This window comes from Alosa pseudoharengus, unplaced genomic scaffold (assembly GCF_046254945.1).
Source record: "Alosa pseudoharengus isolate Yale_2024_CS ecotype anadromous, Long Island Sound unplaced genomic scaffold, YU_APseudo_1.1 YU_APseudo_1.1_scf_3, whole genome shotgun sequence".
Taxonomy (NCBI): Eukaryota; Metazoa; Chordata; class Actinopteri; order Clupeiformes; family Clupeidae; genus Alosa; species Alosa pseudoharengus.
The window spans coordinates 18717808-18737807 of NW_027468718.1; the positions used below are offsets into that span (position 1 = coordinate 18717808).

General features: G+C 44.2%; 1 protein-coding gene across 1 annotated transcript in view; it reads left to right on the forward strand.

Annotated features, from left to right (window-relative positions):
* Positions 1 to 20000, forward strand: part of LOC143099866 (low-density lipoprotein receptor-related protein 1B-like) — a 161116-nt gene that overhangs the window by 85682 nt on the left and 55434 nt on the right. The window contains exons 31-38 of the mRNA XM_076262776.1: positions 15 to 164; positions 8096 to 8218; positions 9647 to 9766; positions 12572 to 12700; positions 14549 to 14671; positions 16843 to 17030; positions 18976 to 19159; positions 19595 to 19680. Of these exons, the coding sequence (XP_076118891.1) occupies positions 15 to 164; positions 8096 to 8218; positions 9647 to 9766; positions 12572 to 12700; positions 14549 to 14671; positions 16843 to 17030; positions 18976 to 19159; positions 19595 to 19680 (1103 nt within the window). The remainder of the gene's footprint in view (positions 1 to 14; positions 165 to 8095; positions 8219 to 9646; positions 9767 to 12571; positions 12701 to 14548; positions 14672 to 16842; positions 17031 to 18975; positions 19160 to 19594; positions 19681 to 20000) is intronic.

Here is a 20000-nt window from a genome sequence, read left to right on the forward strand (position 1 = left end):
TTTCCTTTTCTCAGATAACACTGAGTGCTCAGACTTCTTCAGGCTGGGTGTGGCGGAGCAGGGCTTCGTCAGCTGCAACAGCACGTCCCTGTGCGTGCACCCGTCCTGGATATGCGACGGCGCCAACGACTGTGGCGACTACGCCGATGAGACCAACTGCCAGGGTAACGCCGGAGAACCACCCCCCCTCCCATACCCCACTCGAACTCCCATCCAGCCACAGCACCAACTCAGCCCCTCGCTCGCTCGCTCCCAGCGATGTCGCTAATGGGGAATTAATAACGTCTAAACATTCAATATGGCGCGGCTAACGATGCAGAGTGTGATACAAGGTCCTGTCAGTGAATATATGCATGAGGAAACAGGAGGAGGCATCTGCCGAGATGAATGATTTATGAAGAGATGGTTCATGACTGGCAACATGAGCCAATAGGCATTTTCATGGCCAGAGAGTTTAGAGTTTGACACGTCGGCTTGGCATGGTGAAGAATTTAGATTTTTTCGGGGGGATGTTTTTCCTCTCTGAGATAAGAGGAGTGTAGGGGGGCTATTGTTTTTGTGGTTGTGCAACTCAGTTGATGGCCTAACAGTTGCAATCTAAGTACCTTGTTTTCCTCCTCAACTCTGTCACTTTACTGCAGTTGTTGTTTTATTGTTGTTCCTGTGTGGATGCTGAGGGACTGGTAGATGTGGAGCCATTTACATGTAAATGAGAAACAGCTGGACTGCCATTATTGCAGTAGAGCAGGAAGAGGGTGAGACAGAGACAGACCGTGGCTACAGTCACCATCCACGGGAATTCCCACAAGGCTGGAACCGAGGACTTGACAGACTACAAATTTCACCACCCCCTAACACCGCCCCCCTAATCACCCACATCGGCAACCCAGTGCCCCCACCATCTCCCACTCCTCCACCATCTCCCACTCCTCCACCATCACCAACTCCTCCACCATCTCCCACTCCTCCACCATCTCCCACTCCTCCACCATCTTCAACTCCTCCACCATCTCCCACTCCTCCACCATCTTCAACTCCTCCACCATCTCCAACTCCTCCACCATCTCCAACTCCTCCACCATCTCCCACTCCTCCACCATCTTCAACTCCTCCACCATCTCCCACTCCTCCACCATCTCCCACTCCTCCACCATCTCCCACTCCTCCACCATCTTCAACTCCTCCACCATCTCCCACTCCTCCACCATCTTCAACTCCTCCACCATCTCCCACTCCTCCACCTCCACCTCTCTCATTCCTCCCATCACCATCCCCCTCTCGACTTCAACTCCCCCACATTTGCCCCTGCCCCTCCTCACCTCTCCCTCTCCCTCCCTTTTAAGTGTCATGCCCCTTATCTCTCTCTCTCCCACTACTCCTGCATCTATTTAACCCCCCATCGCCCACTCACCCCCCCCCCCCCCCCCCCCCCACACACACACACACACTCCCCATTCCTGTCTCCATCAACCTTGTCACACCCCCTGCACATCTCTTTTCTCAGGTTATTACCTGCATTCTTATGGACCCTCTCAATCCCATCTCATCTCGCATTACCCCCCCCCCCCCACCCCACACACACACACACACATCATCCTGCCTTCCCCCTCCTCTCCCCACAGTAAGCACACAGACACCGACACCTCCTGCATTTCAGACAGAAAGATATCTGATGGGCCATCCTGCAGGTCCTTTGGGTCATTTAAAAGACTATTTGACCATCAGTATGTTGCCTACCTATACTCATCCTTCAACCCCCATCCAGGTGCATTCCCATCCCCTGTACAGCTGAATCCAAACCCCTCATAGCCGCCCCCACCCTCCCCAAGCTCTGCCCTCTCACATTTCTCTCACATCAGCCAGAAGACTCGATGTTGTGTAAAAGCCTCTTTTGCTTTGAACAACTATGGGTACTTTAATGGCCTATAAAGACCAAGGCTGACCAAAGCTTTTCCTTGGGCTTAATTGGTCCAAGTGGCCAAGATATAGAAACAGAATGTGAAGTAATCTGAAAAAAACGGCCGAACTCTTAGTCCATGGGCCAGAGCAGAAGTTGGTATCATCAAAGGTGGCAAAGTCTGCCAATGATTTTCGTAATCCTGGGCCAGAGCAGAAGTTGGTATCACCAAAGGTGGCAAAATCTAGCAATGATTTTCGTAATCCTCTATGTCTGAGAGATATGTTTTGGTATGATAACCTTTTCTAAGTGGTAGCTTAGTTGTATTTTTACTGGCTTTTATACCCATACCCAGTACAATTCACAATACATGCCTATGTGTACGTATAGGTGTATGCAAGTGTGTGGGATGATGCGTTATGTCTTAATCTATGTTATATCATATGTAGATGGCATAGGCTTTTAGAAAATATACAGTTTAGATGGATAATTTAGCTTTCCATGAATTACATATGCTAAAATGTATTCGTCATACACTTTTTCACCTATATAATATAGGATTAGATAGAGGCAAAAGACCAAAACTCTCAAAAAAAATCCAAACTCTTGCTATATCACATCTAGAGAGTATAGTCTTTTAGAAAATATATGGGTTAGATAGCTGAATATACTTTACACAGCTATTTTAGACCCATAACTAATAGCTGTCCATTGAAAATCAATGCATTTCAATGTAATGCAAAATACATTACAGAACTAAGGTATAGTGGTATGGTGGAGATGTCTCAATGCACATTATATCACATCTAGAATATATATAGCCTGGCGGGCCATCCTATATCATTGAAATGTATAGTCTGGAATCAAATCATTCACCTGCTTAATCCAAGGGGCGGGCAGAGAATTGTCTTTCAAACTGCCTAGGCATGCAATAGGCCAGCGCTACGATCATATCCGTATCCGGTCGGCAAAACGGCAAATACATCCTTCTTTGAAAGGAATGACTTAAGTGCATTGTGTTGCTCTACTTTCAAAGAAAAGCACAAGTCCAACTCCTCCAAAGTTGACGCCAACGCCGATTCAAACAACCGCTCTTCGTTCGCCATAGCCACCTTCCTTGTTGTTCACCGTCGCAGGACTGTCGTTATCCTGTTAAGCCCGCCTTAAGACTTTCTAACGAAATAGAGCGATGTGATTGGAGAACATCCACGGTCAATAGAAATTCCTATGGTTCGATACTAGACGTACAGGCTGAGCAAATTAATTTGCTGCCGCTAGGGTGCGTCTAGATTTCTAGGCTAGAATATATAGACTTCTCAGAAAAATATATTTTAGGGTAATTAATCTGTTTTCCTTAATGATACCAAAACTATAATGATCGGATATGCCATGATATTTCATTTCTAAAGAGAATGCATGTAGATCCTGCATAACTATTAGGCCTAAATTCTGTTTTTTCAATTTGTATGGAAATAGATTTCTTTTCTGAATATTCTACAGTACAAATATACACTGCCAACCGTAGAGTGTGTTGGTCAGTGTTGCCAGATTGGCTTCTTTTGGGCTTCTTTTGACTTTGTCGGGCGGGGGAAAATAAGCTTTAGGCGGGCAAATAAAATTTTGAGTTGAATGGTTCTCTATGACAAAATCGTTGCTGGGGCGTTTTTTTGCTGAAGAGGGCGGGTTTTTGAGGGTGAATGGGCGGAAATCACTCAACCCTCTCTCTCTCACACACACACACACACACAGTCATACATACTGTTGCTGAGTAGGAAAAGGCCTCACTTTAGCACATCATTCCTGATATATCTCTGTTACTTTCAAATTGTTGTACATCCCAGAATAGAGAAGCATGGCAGAAGGAAGTAGTGGTATTCAGGGGGAGTGTTTTATACATTGTTCAGATGATAAACCTTGTGGTTAAAGTCATGGAACACACTACTGAGAGCAGCTGAAATAAGAACCTCCTTGATCTTGCTAAAGGTCTCCCTGAGGGTAGAATACCATCCATATTGTATCACAGAAAAAGAAAATGCCGTAGCATCTTTACTATGAAGAAACTGCTTGACAAGATCCTTGCAAAAGACATATCTGCAGAACCGTCTGTCACAGAGGACCTAAGAAAATCCGCAAGGGAAGGTCCAACGACTTTAAGAGTTTATGAGGCCAAATGTATACAGGTGCTGGTCATATAATTAGAATATCATCAAAAAGTTCAATCATGTCAGTAATTCCATTCAAAAAGTGAAACTTCATTCATTACACACAGAATGATATTTCATATGTTTAATTATTTTCATTTTGATGATTATAACTGACAACTAATGAAAATCCCAAAGTCAGTATTTAAGAAAAGTAGAATATTACTTAAGACCAATACAAAAAAAGTTTTTTAGAAATGTTGGCCAACTGAAAAATATGAACATGAAAAGTATGAGCATACAGCACTCAATACTTAGTTGGGGCTCATTTTGCCTGAATTACAATGCGGCATGGCATGGAGTCGATCAGTCTGTGGTACTGCTCAGGTGTTATGAGAGCCCAGGTTGCTCTGATAGTGGCCATCAGCTCTTCTGCATTGTTGGGTATGGCGTATCACATCTTCCTCTTCCTTTTTCTATGGGGTTAAGGTCAGACGAGTTTGCTGGCCAATTAAGAACAGGAATACCATGGTCCTTAAACCAGGTACTGGTAGCTTTGGCACTGTGTGCAGGTGCCAAGTCCTGTTGGAAAATGAAATCTGCATCTCCATAAAGTTGGTCAGCAGCAGGAAGCATGAAGTGCTCTAAAACTTCCTGGTAGACGGCTGTGTTGACCTTGGACCTCAGAAAACACAATGGACCAACATCGGCAGATGACATGGCACCCCAAACCATCACTGACTGTGGAAACTTTACACTGGACTTCAAGCAACGTGGATTCTGTGCCTCTCCTCTCTTCCTCCAGACTCTGGGACCTTGATTTCCAAAGGAAATACAAAATTTACTTTCATCAGAGAACATAACTTAGGACCACTCAGCAGCAGTCCAGTCCTTTTTGTCTTTAGCCCAGGCGAGACGCTTCTGATGCTGTCTCTTGTTCAAGAGTGGCTTGACAAAAGGAATGCGACAGCTGAAACCCATGTCTTGTATACGTCTGTTCGTGGTGGTTCACGAAGCACTGACTCCAGCTGCAGTCCACTCTTTGTGAATCTCCCCCACATTTTTGAATGGGTGTCTATTAATGTGCTTGGACACAGAGCTCTGTGCCAGAGCCAGCCTCTTTAGCAATGACCTTTTGTGTCTTGCCCTCCTTGTGCAAGGTGTCAATGGTAGTCTTTTGGACAAGTCAGCAGTCTTCCCCATGATTGTGTAGCCTACATAACTAGACTGAGAGACAATTTAAATGCCTTTGCAGGTGTTTTGAGTTAATTAGCTGATTAGAGTGTGGCACCAGGTGTCTTCAATATTGAACCTTTTCACAATATTCTAATTTTCTGAGATACTGAATTTGGGGATTTCATAAGTTGTCAGTTATAATCATCAAAATGAAACTAAATAAACACTTGAAAAATATCAGTATGTGTGGAATACATGTATACATTATACAAGTTTCACTTTTTGAATGGAATTACTGAAATAAATCAACTTTTTCATGATATTCTAATTATATGACCAGCACCTGTATTTTGTGACAAATGTAGCAAGTATTTGAAAGGTCAAAGGACAAAAGAGAGTCTAACAAAATGCGCAGAGTTAAGACCTGATGACAAAATCAGAAGAGCAGCCGTCAGGAAAGGTGACAAGAGTACTATCCATAGTCAGTCGCGACTTAGTAGCAGCAAAAGGCCATTACCATAGATCCTGCTACAGGGCGGATTCAGACATAGACAAAGATGAAACTAACTTGGCCTGCAAATGTGTACGGACCTGCAAACTTCCTGACTGCTCCTGCCTTTCAAACAAATAAAGTGCACGGAATTATGTAGGTTACAAACTTGTAGAAATCAGATAGAGGAATAGGAGGATGAGGAGAACATAAATGCCAGTCTGGATGAATATGATGATAGTGATGAAGATTAAAAATATATTTTTGAGTCCTTATTATGACCGCCGCGCATGCCCAAATTTCCGTCAATGAGTTCTGGGACACTGAAAGACCAGGGTACACGAAACTTGGTGGGCATGTAACCCCACATGGATAGCATGGAACCATCGTTTTTCGTTTTGATCTGTAGCCCCCCCCCCCGCTGGACTGGACCCCCCGAAAGGAGGGTAGGGCAGACACAGTTTTCTGTGAATATCTCGAAAACTGTAGGGTTTAGTAGGACCATTTTTTTTTTGTATGTTGATCTCAAGGGGTCATGTTAACCCATTTCATGTGCACACATGTGCACAAACAGATACACACACACACACACACACATACATTCACAGTAATCATACGTATGACACATACTCACACAGTAGACATATGTACGCTTGCATTCACAGGCACATACGCAGGCACACACACAAGCACGCACACACACACACACACACACACACCCACACACACACTCACACACACACACACCCACACACATAACATAAACATAACACAAACAATCAAGAATTTCTCAGAATTATGAACAGGCAAGATGGAGGTGGGGTTGTATAAAATTAATTTTACATGTGAAATCTATGAACTAATCATGTTTTGGTACTTGTTGTCTAGCAGATACCAAGAATTGAGTGTGGATAATGCAATTTAGTGAGACAGTTAGAATCATATAGGCCTTTCAGCGTGATTTCTTTTTGTGGAAAAAATGTGCTGGACTGGGCGGCGGTCATATTTTGTACCGCTCTGCGGTACATCTAGTTAATCTTGTCTTTAAACGTTTGAGCACATCCACCTATACATTCCACTGTAGCCTAAAGTTGAGCCATTTTTGCAGCCAAGACATTATATAAGTATATATACTCTTTTGATCCCGTGAGGGAAATTTGGTCTCTGCATTTATCCCAATCCGTGAATTAGTGAAAGACACACAGCACACAGTGTACACAGTGAGGTGAAGCACACACTAATCCCGGAGCAGTGAGCTGCCTGCATCAACAGCGGCGCTCGGGGAGCAGTGAGGGGTTAGGTGCCTTGCTCAAGGGCACTTCAGCCGTTCCCACTGGTCGGGGCTCGAACCGGCAACCCTCCGGTTACAGGTCCGAAGTGCTAACCAGTAGGCCACAGCTGCCCCATGGTCTCTATCTTTGATGGTCTCTATCAAAGCCAAACATGTCTATTCAGCCATTTAATCCATATACTGTATTTTCTAAAAGCCTATACTCTCTAGATGTCACAAAACATGAGTTTGGACTTGATCCACCCTTTTCCATCCTTTTACATGTATATATTAATGTATTATATAGGCGAAAATGTGTACATTTTATTTAATTTAGCCTGCATCATTAATGAAAAACTAAATCATCCACCTAAATTTTATATTTCCTACAAGCCTATGTCATCTAGATGTGATATAACATGGATTAAGACATGTCCCACCTTCCCCTAGACTTTGAGGCACCCATATCTGTACATACTGTAGGCTTGCATTGTATAATTTACTGTGTGCAGGTATAAAAGCTAGGAAAAATACAACTAAGCTACCACTTAGAGAGGGTTATCATACCAAATAATGTCCCTCAGGCATGGAGGATTACAAAAATCATTGGTAGATTTTGCCACATCAGGTGATACCGATATTTGATTTTTTAGGTCCTGGCCCATGGACTATCTGTGTTGTTGAAATATCCCCTGAAGTTAGCATGCAAACCCATTAGCGCCAGGCCAGCTCTCCTCTAATACCCTGTATTGCAATGTGTGGCCACTGTATTAATTGCAGTGCAAGTCAATGCAAGAGTGCCATGTGCCAAGTCAAAGCCTGCAGAATTGCACATAGCTCATTGCACAAGCACCAGTGAACAGCCTTGGCAAACAGAGAACAGCAACACTAACATTTCTAAAGAGTTATTAGCAACGACTGTGCTAGTACAAGTAAAAGAGTTTTAGGGGCCATATTGAAACAGGTAGCCTTGTGCTATCCTGACTTATCCCTGTCCACTGCACTTCTGTTTCTCAGACCTCTTTCTCACCACCTCCCCCTCTCCTCCTTTCCTGCTCTCCTCCTCTTCTGTCCTCCATCTCCTCATCTGCTCTCTCTGTCTTTCCTCCTGTTGGCCACAGTGACCCAGGGGAGCCAGTGTGAGGAGGGTCACTTCGCCTGCCCCAGTGGCAACTGCATCTCCAGCGTGTGGCTGTGTGACGGACAAAAGGACTGCGAGGACGGAGCCGACGAGTTCCAGTGTGGTGAGGTCTTCCTTTCTTTCTTGCTTTCTTGCTTTCTACAACTCCCTTGATTTTCTTCCGTTCACTTTCTTCCCTCCTTCCTCCACTGACAGTTCTAAAGACAGTTGTAGATATTCATTTATTTGTATCGTTTCAGTTTGGGAGACGTTAAACAATGCTTAGTGGTAAAGGCTCATTCATCTCAGCTCTCAGTTGGCGACTTCATAGTTGATTTTTTTTTTTATTATTCCCTGTGCTACTGGCAACTCACATTTGCGCCGTCATGTGCAAAGGTCACTTACTCAGTCATGAAACATCCATCCTCGGGGGCGTATTCCTTATCCAGCGGTGGTCCCTCAATACAGCAGTGTGATTAGGGCGAGTGGTCGAGGACAGCACGCAAAGATTCTGGGTCAGTGGAATATTCAGAGGAGACCTCAGGAGTGTTAAGACCAGTGAGTGAGTGGGTCCAGAAGGGAAATAGACGTCTGACAGCCTAATTAAAAAGACACTGGCATGTTAGCAGTCGATGAGATCTTCACACTGTTTAAGTATTTTTTTAAATTTTTTTTTAGACATAGCATTTTTAACTAATACAGTGAAACATGTATTCAATGTTCAATGCACAACTGTGTTGTGCCGAATAGAGAAGTTATATTTTGTATTCTGTACTGCAAATGCAAATGCTCAGAAATGTGACATTTTTTTTTTGACTCTTCACTTAACTCATAACGGCTGAGAAGTGGGAGTAAGGCAATTTGGTTTGCAGTCAGCTCAAACCTGACATTGTCTTGTCTTTTTTTGCATTTTAAGCTTCTGAAATGGTAAATCAACCACAGATTAGTCTAATACACGTGTCATCTTTAATATAATATTTACTCAGCGCCTCATGAAATCCACAAAAAAAGACCTTCCTACGCATGAGAAGGTTCACTATATTCAACTTCAACGTGTGTATCATTGGGAGGTGAAGGCAATGTGATGAGGGACCTGTTTTCACTTTCTTATTCATTTGGCCAGTGAAAAGGGTTTTTTCTCGCGGCAGGAATGAACCCTTTGACCTTGACAAAGTCAGTGCCTCACGTAACAGCAAATACATCTAATGAATCAAAAATGAAACCACCTAACTTTCTCTTGAGCTTTCCAAGGCAACAGTGAGATATTGTGGCTGGCTAACCTTTTAGAACTCAGGAAAAATAAACATAGAGTTTATGACTGGAGGGTGAAAGATTGCAGTTTGCCTTTGATTCTGTTTCATTTAAATGTACTGCACACAGACACACACACATACATACACACACACACTCTCTGTCTCACAATGTACAATGTACACACAATATACTTCTATGTACTAGAGCCTTACTGCACCCTACTGTACTTAAACAAATACAGACTGCAACACCTAACTCTCAGACACCTGACTCTAACACCTAACATTCTCACCCATAGACTCATCATGCCTGTGGAACCAGTTTGCCTGTTCCAAGAACAAATGCATTGCCAAGCAGTGGTTGTGTGATGGAGAGGACGACTGTGGTGACGGAGTGGACGAAAGCGAGGAGATGTGTGGTAAACATGCAGACACCTTTATCTTTCACGTCCAAATGGATACGATCAGTTGTGGCAATATGATAACAGACACCTTTATTTTTCACGTCCAAATGAATACGATCAGTTATGGCAATATGATAAATCATGCTATCATGCTACAACAAACCTAATCGTAAACAAAACATTAAATACATAGTGTGTACTTATGAAAGTAGTGCATTGGGCTTTTGTAGTTTAAAATGAATGACACTGGCCTCTGCTCCTGTGGCAGTCAGTAGTTTGTGATAGCTATATACACGTTAGACACAATGCCTTGGAGCTCAGTATCTGCAGTAGCAAAGAACAAAAGACACTTCATAATATACAGCTTGTTGTTGTAATGTCAGGATAATTGAGTGTTGTGAACCACACTGTTGTGTGTTTATATACACATGAAGTGTACACATACAGTGGAAAATGCACATATTAATACTGAAGTCCAGACATTACATTAACATTACAGAGTTTCATGACAGTGGTGTTCTATTGGCCGATGGAATAAAAGACCTGTGAAAGCATTCCTTCTTACATGATGGGTGTAGTAGTCTGTTACAAAGAACTGCTTTGCGCAGCCACTGTCCCATGGAGCGGATGAGAGGAGTTGGCCATGATGGATGCCAATTTGTCCAACATCCTCCTCTCCCCAACCACCTCAACAGGCTCTAGTTGGCAGCCCAGGACAGAGCCGGCCCTCCCCACCAGCTTATTTAGCCTCTTCCTGTCCCTCTCAGAGAACCCACAGCCCCAACAGACTACAGCTTAAAAAATAGCTGTGTCATAAAAAGTCCTTAATAATGACCTGCACACACCAAAAGACCTCAGTCTTCTCAGCAGGTGGAGACGACTTTGGCACTTCTTGTACAGGACATCTGTGTTATGTGACCAGTCCAGTTTATTGTCAAGGTGAACACCCAGGTATTTGTAGACTGATACCACCTCAATGTCCAATCCCTGGATGTTCACTGGTGCAATTGGTGGTGCCTTACGGCTGAAGTCAATCACCCGACTCACAGCCACGTAGCCTCACATACTGTGGTCTGTTGGTAAGGTAGTTGATGATCCAGGCAGCAAGATGATAGTCGGCCCCCGCTTCTTCCAACATCCCCTTCAATAGTGCCAGCTGGATTGTATTAAAAGCACTGGAAAAGTAAAAAAACATGACTCTAACAGAGCTCCCAGTACTCTCCAGGTGAGAAATAGAACGGTGGTGGAGAAGGACTATTGCATTCTTCACACCAACCCCTGGTCCATTCAGTGAGAAGAAATAGCATGCTTGGAAATAAATAATGATGCTTTTCCAAAACATTAGTTTAATCACCCTGGAATTAAATGTCAGCAAGATATTTATGACATAGCCTGAAGCTATTTTAAAGCGCTACTCCACTCAGATGAAAAAGAGGTGTTAAATGGGAGAGTATTTCAGTCAGCACTGAGCATATGCACTCAGCCAATGCACTCAGAGTTCTGATGGAAAAAAAAAACAAGATGTCTGTTTGTCGGAAATGTGACAAGGCACACTAATATAAAATGGAACTTGTATCAAATATTTAAAGTGAAAATGTGTCAGATCGGTTGAAGTAATTATGTTACCTTTATTTTTCTGAATCTGGAGAACAGACATGTTTACACAACAAAAGCAAAGCAAAAACAAGCAGTGCATAGTTGCCAGTCACATGAAATGTGACAGTTGCCTTAGAGTGCAAACTGACATTTGACATGTTTGCAGCTCAGTGTTTGCCTCTAACCATTATGTGGCAGCTCACCCCTCACTGATAGGCCTCATCACAGTGCCTTAGCTCCTGTGTAGAGCCTGTCAGGCCTGGCCTTCTGGCCTTGTGTTGATCACATGCATCAGGGCCATCGAGGCCAAACCTGCCACAAAATCAGTTTCTGTCTGAGATGCAAATAGCACAATTAGTAATTAGGCTACCCAGTTGTTGATTTACAGACAAAAGAAATTCTCAAAACAACTCCATGTAGGCTAGCTGTTTAGCTTGCATGAGTAACGTTACCTTCTTCCTGAAGCACAGAGCTCCCCATCCTCCTCAGACAATGTGTATTCCTTTTTCAATGCTGAAAAACAGCAGGATGTCATTTTCAAAACCGTGTTTTTTAGACACAAAAGCATCTGTTATGCAGTATTCTTTTGCGATAAAATACATACAATTTTCCTGCTGTTTATTTCACTGAAAATGTCTTGCATACAGGTGATTGTAAGGGACCTGTGTTTATTGGCGACTTGGATGTGTTATTAGAAGTTTAAGACCATGGTACGGTTCAGTTTTGTAACATTTGGGATGTCAGTGTGCCGCGGGATTTTGTCAGTGTCTGAAATAGGTTGAAAAACACTGTTCTTACAACTCGAAACTCCAGATTCTGAAAAAGTTGGGACGCTTTGTAAAATGTGAAAAAAGAATGCTATGATTTTCAAATAATGTCAACCCTTCTTTTTTATTCACATTTTACAAATCGTTCCAACTTTCTCAGAATCCGGGTTGTATTTCTATATAGTAATGCATATTGTATTTCTATGTAATAAGCTAATCCACAAACACAGCTATACAATAGTCATTAGCCCTAACCTTAACATCATAAAAACATCATAAGAAGTATCATATTATGGTTAGCGCCATTAATGTAAAGATCTTAAAGCATTTTTTTTAGAAATCATATTTACTGTATATAATCATATATACTGTACATGTTGTAAGTGGATGTTTTAGTGGCCACGGTGCCTGTGCTGATGTTGTGGATGCTGTGTCTGTCCTCTTGTGTCCTGAGCAGGCTCAGTGACCTGTGCCCCCGGCCTGTTCAGCTGCCCAGGCTCCTACGCCTGCGTGCCCAAGCGCTGGCTCTGTGACGGAGAGAGGGACTGCCCCGATGGCAGTGACGAGTTGGCAGCGGCCGGCTGCGGTGAGGATGAGACACACACACACACACACACACACACACACACACACACACACACACACACACACACACATACACACACCCGTTCCCTTCAGCTGGATGGCACCTCTGGTCAAACATGACACACTCCTTTCCAGCATTGGAAAGGGATGTTGACATAGGGAGCGTTTGTTATGGAAAAACAGAGTAACTATTCCTCCCATGAAAATATATACACAGGATAGGTATTGGAATACAGAATGCCAATGTTTAAGAATGGAAAGTCTGTCTTTGGTTGCTGTTGAGATTGTCACTCTTGACTTTGCAGCATTACAGGTTTGAACTGATTTGTTTACTCTGAGAGCTGCACACACTAGTGGTTTGGGCTGTTGTTGAAATGCTTGTCTGTGGTGGCTGAGTGTGTTGTTTGCAGATGCAAAGATGAAGGTGCATTTTAGAATGGAAATTCTAGCAATGAGCAGTTGTACCAACTTACACAATTGAAGAAGGTAAACAACAGATGGTTGGCATTCAAATGAGCACCCTTGGTATTTTAATACACTTTTCCAGAGCACTCCTTTCTATGTGCAAATCTCTGGAAAATGTGCTGCAATAGCCAGTTCTAGCTGAGTGTACATTACCACACAACATGGCAGTCAATATTTCTGCTCAGTTTGCCAGTGTGTTGTCTTTTAAAGTCAAATGAATAAAATAAGTTTGTAACTTTCAAATAAGACTATGCTGACCTGAGGGATTCACTTGAGTAATAGTTCAAACATGTGGACACACAGTTAAAGTGTCATATGACTGCACACACAGCAACCCGCATCCTATACTAAGATTGTTAAGATGGCAAAAAGCATACTGTATTTAGATTTCCATAGCCATTTATTAAGCATGCATTTAGCTGAATCTGTTGTTGAAGTACATATCTTAATCTATTCAAAACAACAGTGCAGCCAACTGTAAAATGTAGATACCAAGACAGTCACTCCAAAAACAAGACCCTGCTTGGATCACCACTATGAACGATGTTGTTTAAAATGATATAACAACAACTTGTATTTATGTAGCGCTATATCAAGGCACCCAAACTGCTTTACAGTGAAGGGGGGACCTTAGTAACCACCACCAATGTGTAGCACCCATCTTGGTGATGCAGCGCAGCCATTATGTGACAGAATGCTCACCACACTCTAGCTTGAGGTGGAGACAGACAGAGGGAATTAATGAATATACCACATCACGTACGTCAGAATATCAACAAATGGCCAATATAGACAGTTTTCATATTCTCTTGATTAGAGTATGCTCTCCTGTTTGTGAGATTGTACTGGGTTCACAGTGTCTTCTGTTTGTATGATTGGACTGGGTTTAGAGTGTGTTTTGTGAGATTGTAGTGGGTTCAATGTGTCTCGTTTGTGAGAGTGTAGTGGATTCAGACTGTGTCTTACGTGTGAGATTGTAGTGAGTTCAGACTGTTTTACGTGTGAGATTGTAGTGGATTCAGACTGTGTCTTACGTGAGATTGTAGTGGATTTAGACTGTGTCTTACGTGTGAGATTGTAGTGGATTCAGACTGTCTTACGTGTGAGATTGTAGTGGATTCAGACTGTGTTTTACGTGTGAGATTGTAGTGGATTCAAACTGTCTTTTGTGTGAGATTGTAGTGGATTAAGTGTAAAATTGTAGTGGATTCAAACTGTGTCTTTTGTGTGAGATTGTAGTGGATTACGTGTGAGATTGTAGTGGATTCAGACTGTGTCTTGTTTGTGAGAGTGTACTGGGTTCAGTGTGTGTCTTGCTGATCCGAGTGTAGTGGATTGAACTGGCTGTGATTCTGACTTTCCCCTGTGGGCCTGCTCTTCTCAGCCCCTAACAACACCTGTGACGAGAATTCCTTCCGTTGCCGGAACAAAGCGTGCATTCCCAAGCGCTTCGTCTGTGACCATGACAACGACTGCGGCGATGGCTCCGACGAATCAGTGGAGTGTGGTGAGTACTATCCTCCCCTCTGTCAGCTCCATCACCCTCTCTCTATTCCATCTCTTTTCTCCATTTCACATTTCATCTATTATCTCTCTCTCTTTCTCTCTCTCTCTCTCCATCTCTCTCTCTATTTCTGGCGTTCATCTCTCTCTTTGTCTCTGTCTCTCTCTCTCTTTCTCTCTCTCTCTCTCTCTCTTTCCACATCTCTCTCTTTTTCTTTCTGGCATTCATCTCTCTCTCTCTCTCTCTCTCTCTCTCTCTCTCTCTCTCTCTCTCTCTCTCTCCTCCACCCCGCTCCTGGCCCCTCATCCTTCCTTCATGGCTTATGATTGGAGAAGTGTGAAGTCAGCACTTTGGCCTTTTCCATGACAAAAGGGAGCAGTCATGTTTCTCAGCACCACACACCGACTCCTTTTATTGTATTTATTTATTTATTTTTTGCTACTGCCGAATCCTGCTCCAGTGCTTCTCATGGGTGTCCGCCCTCAGCCATAAATTCTAAAGTTGAACAACAATCCAACGTGGAATTGGATATAAAACTGTACAGTTTAAAAGAGACTTGTGACAAATATATCAGTTTTATCTTTTCCCTCCATTGATCTCAGTAGTGGTTATAGAGCTATTTCTTTTAATGATTTAGACATCAAATTTGTTTAATGAATGAAGAATGTGCTCAGGGCGATATTTTCTTTCAGTAAAGAGACACGGAATGTTCACTCTATAGTGAGAAATCGGAGAGCGTCTTCATAGTCGGGAAGTCTTGCGTAAAATCACATCTTGATTTTTGTGAAGTTATCCTTTCTCTCATGCTGATCATTTGTTCAGTTCCAAGTGATTTCCTCTCAGTGGTGGTTTTGTGTGTGGTGCTGTTGAGGGAGGTTTTGACTTCACGTCTGGTGCGCTCTCCTCAGCGTCTCCTTCTGAAGCGCTGCGCGCTGGGAGGCCAGGGAACAGCAGGAGATCTGGCTCCAGCCAGCAGAAAGATGCTTTTAGTATTTCAGCTCTTTTCCTACTCTCTCCTCTCTCTCTGTCTCTCTAGAGACTGGAGGCTCTCTTTGTTTGGATATACAGTGTGTGTGTGTGTGTGTGTGTGTGTGTGTGTGTGTGTGTGTGTGTGTGTGTGTGTGTGTGTGTGTATGTGTGTGTGTTTGTAGGTTTTTTTGTGTTTGTGAGATCCTGTTAGATTTTGTGTGTGTGTGTGTGTGTGTGTGTGTGTGTGTGTGTGTGTGTGTGTGTGTGTGTGTGTGTGTGTGTGTGTGAGAGAGCGGGAGAGAGAGAGGAAGAGACACACTAGGCTGTGAAGGATGTTTGGCTGACAGCACCTCTCAGTCATCCTCATGCTCGCCCACTGCACCATCTGTTTCAAGCTCTCTTTGTCTGTCTCTCACACACACACACTCTTCCTCTCTCTCTCTCTCTCTCTCTCTCTCTCTCTCTCTCTCTCTCTCTCTCTCTGTGCAGTGTATCGTTCCTGTGGTCCAGAGGAGTTCCGCTGTGCTGACGGCCGCTGTCTCCTCAGCGCCCAGTGGGAGTGCGACGGCCACCTCGACTGCCCCGACCACTCCGACGAGCTCCCCCGGAACCTCAAATGCCTTGCCGCAGGTGAGGGCTCCACTCCTCCTCCTCCTCATCCTCTTCCTCCTCCCCTTCCTCATCCTCCTCCTCATCATCTCCCTGCTCCTCCTAATCCTCCCCCTGGTTCTCTACCCTTTCATTCTCCTCTTCCTCCTCCTCCCCTTCCTCTTCCTCCTCCAACTTCTTCTCATCCTCTTGGTCCTCCTCCTCATCCTCCTTTTCCTCCTCTTCCTCCTCATCTTCAGTAAAATGTCCATCTCAAGGCCACGGCACTGACCCAGACCTGCTGCATGGGCATTGCCTTACTAAAGCCGTCCGCGGAAGGTTATTAACAGCCAGTGTGAAGTTGTATCCTTCGGAAACCACATGTATTGATTAGCTGGGTTTGTCTATGGCTCCAAACAGCTTTGCCCTCCCTTTTACAGAACGTGTGCTGTGTACGAACACCAGTGCTTCCATGCGCATCACTTGTTGCTGTTGAGCCCTTAATGTCGTTCTTGTCACACACGTCAACATGTGTGTGTGTGTGTGTGTCGTATGTGTGTGTGTGTGTCGTATGTGTGTGTGTCGTATGTGTGTGTCTCGTATGTGTGCTCTTTCAGAGAGCCTGTGCAACGGCTCCTTCTTCATGTGCTCCAACGGCCGCTGCATCTCGGAGAGCAGCCTCTGCGACCAGAAGGACGACTGCGGCGACCGCTCGGACGAGAAGAACTGCAACGTCAACGAGTGCCTGAACCGGCGCGTCAGCGGCTGCACGCAGGACTGCCAGGACCTGACTGTAGGCTACAAGGTCAGAGGGGTCGTTCACACCCTTTAGTTACACTTTATATTACAGTCACAGTACAGACTAGAGGTCACGGTGTTAGATTGGCAGGGTAGTTTTGTGACTGTGTGTGTGTGTGTGTGTGTGTGTGTGTGTGTGTGTGTGAGTGTGTGTGTGTGTATGTGTGTGTATGTGTGTGGTTGTGTGTGTGGGTGTGGGTGTGTTTTGTGTGTTTGTGTAATGAGATCATTATGCATCCATTAGCATAGTGGTATAAATGAAAGTGAACCACCAAAAGATATAATATGCATGCTGTGATTAAGATGCCGGTTGGTGTCATATCCATCACATGCCATGCCACACAGATGCAATAACCATGCACTGAGGCAGATACAGTACAAGCTGGTTTTCACTTTTTTGAAATTACGTCAACTGACGATTCAGAGAGACCCCTTGGCTTTGGCTTTGCTTGTTGTAAAAAAAAAGAGTTAAAATGGATGTCGCTACTTCTTCTTCTCCTGTCCTGAATTAATGATAACAACAGGCAGATGCCCTGGGCAGCCATTAGTGACTTTTGACACACAAATGTAAAAAAAAATTAATTGCAGTTTTAAGGGGATGTGGTAAATGGAAGAATAAAAGCTCACCTTCATATAATTGCCTCCTTTTTGTCGGACAGCGACTTAACATTATGCATAGAGCACGACAAAACGCAATTATTTTTATCCATTACTTTAGCACCTTGTATTTAACTTTTCCTTTCTCCCCTCATGTCCTTAAAATAATATAATGATGAAATCGTTCTTAAGTCGTTTGTATTTAACTAGACGGTTGAGAAGATAGATAGACTGACTGACAGGGTGCCTGGCGGGCCGTTAGACTGACAGGGCGACTGGCATCGTGATGCGTGTGTTTACATAAGTCGAAAGCCGGCTGGATTTACATCTGAGACATCCGTTAACACTGAACAGGCCTTAAACCTCACACACACACACACACACATACACACACACACACACACACACACACACACTCTCACACACACACATATACCTCTCCAGGGTGCGAGTCCTTCAGAGATGGACAGTTGTGCTGAGTAACCGCGTGCTTGGCTGACACGGCCGGGCAGGCCTGGTCCGGTGCCAAGTCACGGCCGTCGCACTGAATTGACCCACAGCTGTCAGCGTGGCGGAGCCCTGCCACTAGCCATCGGTCAGGGACACAATTCTGTCAGATGCCCCCCTGCCACCACCAGCCCCACTCCCTACCTACCACCTACCCCCCTGCCGCCACTCACTGCCTTTCTCCGCGTCAATATAGTGGCAGATAGGACAGGGAGGGTTGTCTGGGGGAGGGGTGGGTGTCAGCGAGGGCGAACATCGCTGGAGAAAAGACCCGGCAGCGTAACATGGAGCGATCAGTGCAGAAGGTTAGAGGGGTGTGTGGATGACACTGGGCCCTCAGCCAAAGCCTGGAGAGAGAGAGAGACAGAGAGAGTAGAGAAAGTAGAGAGAGAGAGAGAGAGAGAGAGAGAGAGTGTGTGTGTGTGTGTGTGTGTGAGAGAGAGAGAGTAGAGAAAGAAAAAGAAAAAAAAATGAGAAAAACTCTTGTCAGCAAAAAAGAGGACTGAGATGGAAGAGAGATGGCGACCTTCAGACGGGCGGAGGTCCCCTGGGTCTCTTACCACCCACCAATTTGTTGTTGTTTTTTTCTTGTTTTCGTTGTTGTTGTTGCTTTCCATCTCTTAGTTTTGGAGTTAGGCTTTTGAAATGCGAAAGGAAAGTAGTTGAAATTTCTCTCTGCCTCGACTGCTTGACATGGTAATGATAGACCAGGGTTTTGCCGTCATTTCTAGATCGTTGTTCGTATCGAACCGAGACCATTTGATGGCCTCTGCTGAGGTAAACATGTTGATAGGCACCAATAACGCTGTGTGTGTGTGTCTGTGTCTGTGTTTGTGTTCGTGTCACAGTGTAAGTGCTGGCCAGGCTTTCGCCTGAAGAACGACGGCAAGACGTGCGTGGACGTCGACGAGTGCACCTCCACACTGCCCTGCAGTCAGACCTGCGTCAACACCTACGGCTCCTACAAGTGCTCATGTGTGGACGGCTACGAGGCCAACAAAAACAACCCAGACAGCTGCAAGTCCATCTCAGGTGACCTTCCCAAACCATAACACTATTTGACTAATGGACGCGGCCTCTAGCCTCATAAGAATTCTGTTTTTGTTTCTTTGATCACTCGTTGAGCTCAAGTGCATATCGGATATCGGTGTGGATGTTGAATGTTTGACTTGGGAGAGAGTTTGTTTTATTTCGCCTCATGCAGAAAGGGTATTCATGACTTTTCAGTGCCAGTGGTCTACACTTCATGCAGTCATAATTTATTGCCTATGCAAGTTGAGAGCCTGTAGGAAAGGACTGAATGCGCATGATGGGAATAAGGAAAAACATTTAAGACGGAAGTCACGCCGAGAAAGTAGGGGGTGAACCTCAGAACACCACCTAGACATTAATTCCTTCCTTCCTTTGATCATGGAAGTGTTGCATCAAAGGATGAGAAATGAAATGCTCCTCTGTCTTCCCCCTCAGCTGAGGAGCCTCTTCTCATCCTTGCCGACCATCACGAAATCAGAAAGTTGAGTATTGATGGATCCAACTACACGCTGCTCAAACAGGTAAGAAGAATAGTAGCAACAAGCCCCCACAATGCACCCCGATTTGGAAAGACTTCTCTCGCTGTAATGTCCATTATGTATGGTGTTATTAATAATGCACACACGCAATCTGTATCAACTCATAGTGTGCTCATACTCTCAATAGCCTTCCATCCAGACACAACCATAGTCGTCATTATCTTCTTTTTTTTAAATAAACCCTCCTTCCTCCCTTTTCTCCTCTCCTCCTTTAGTCCCCATCTTTCTCTTTTTCACTGTTGCCCGTAAGCGCACTCCTTCGTTGTAAAAACCAGGCCTCTGGGTTTGCATGGCTTTAAATC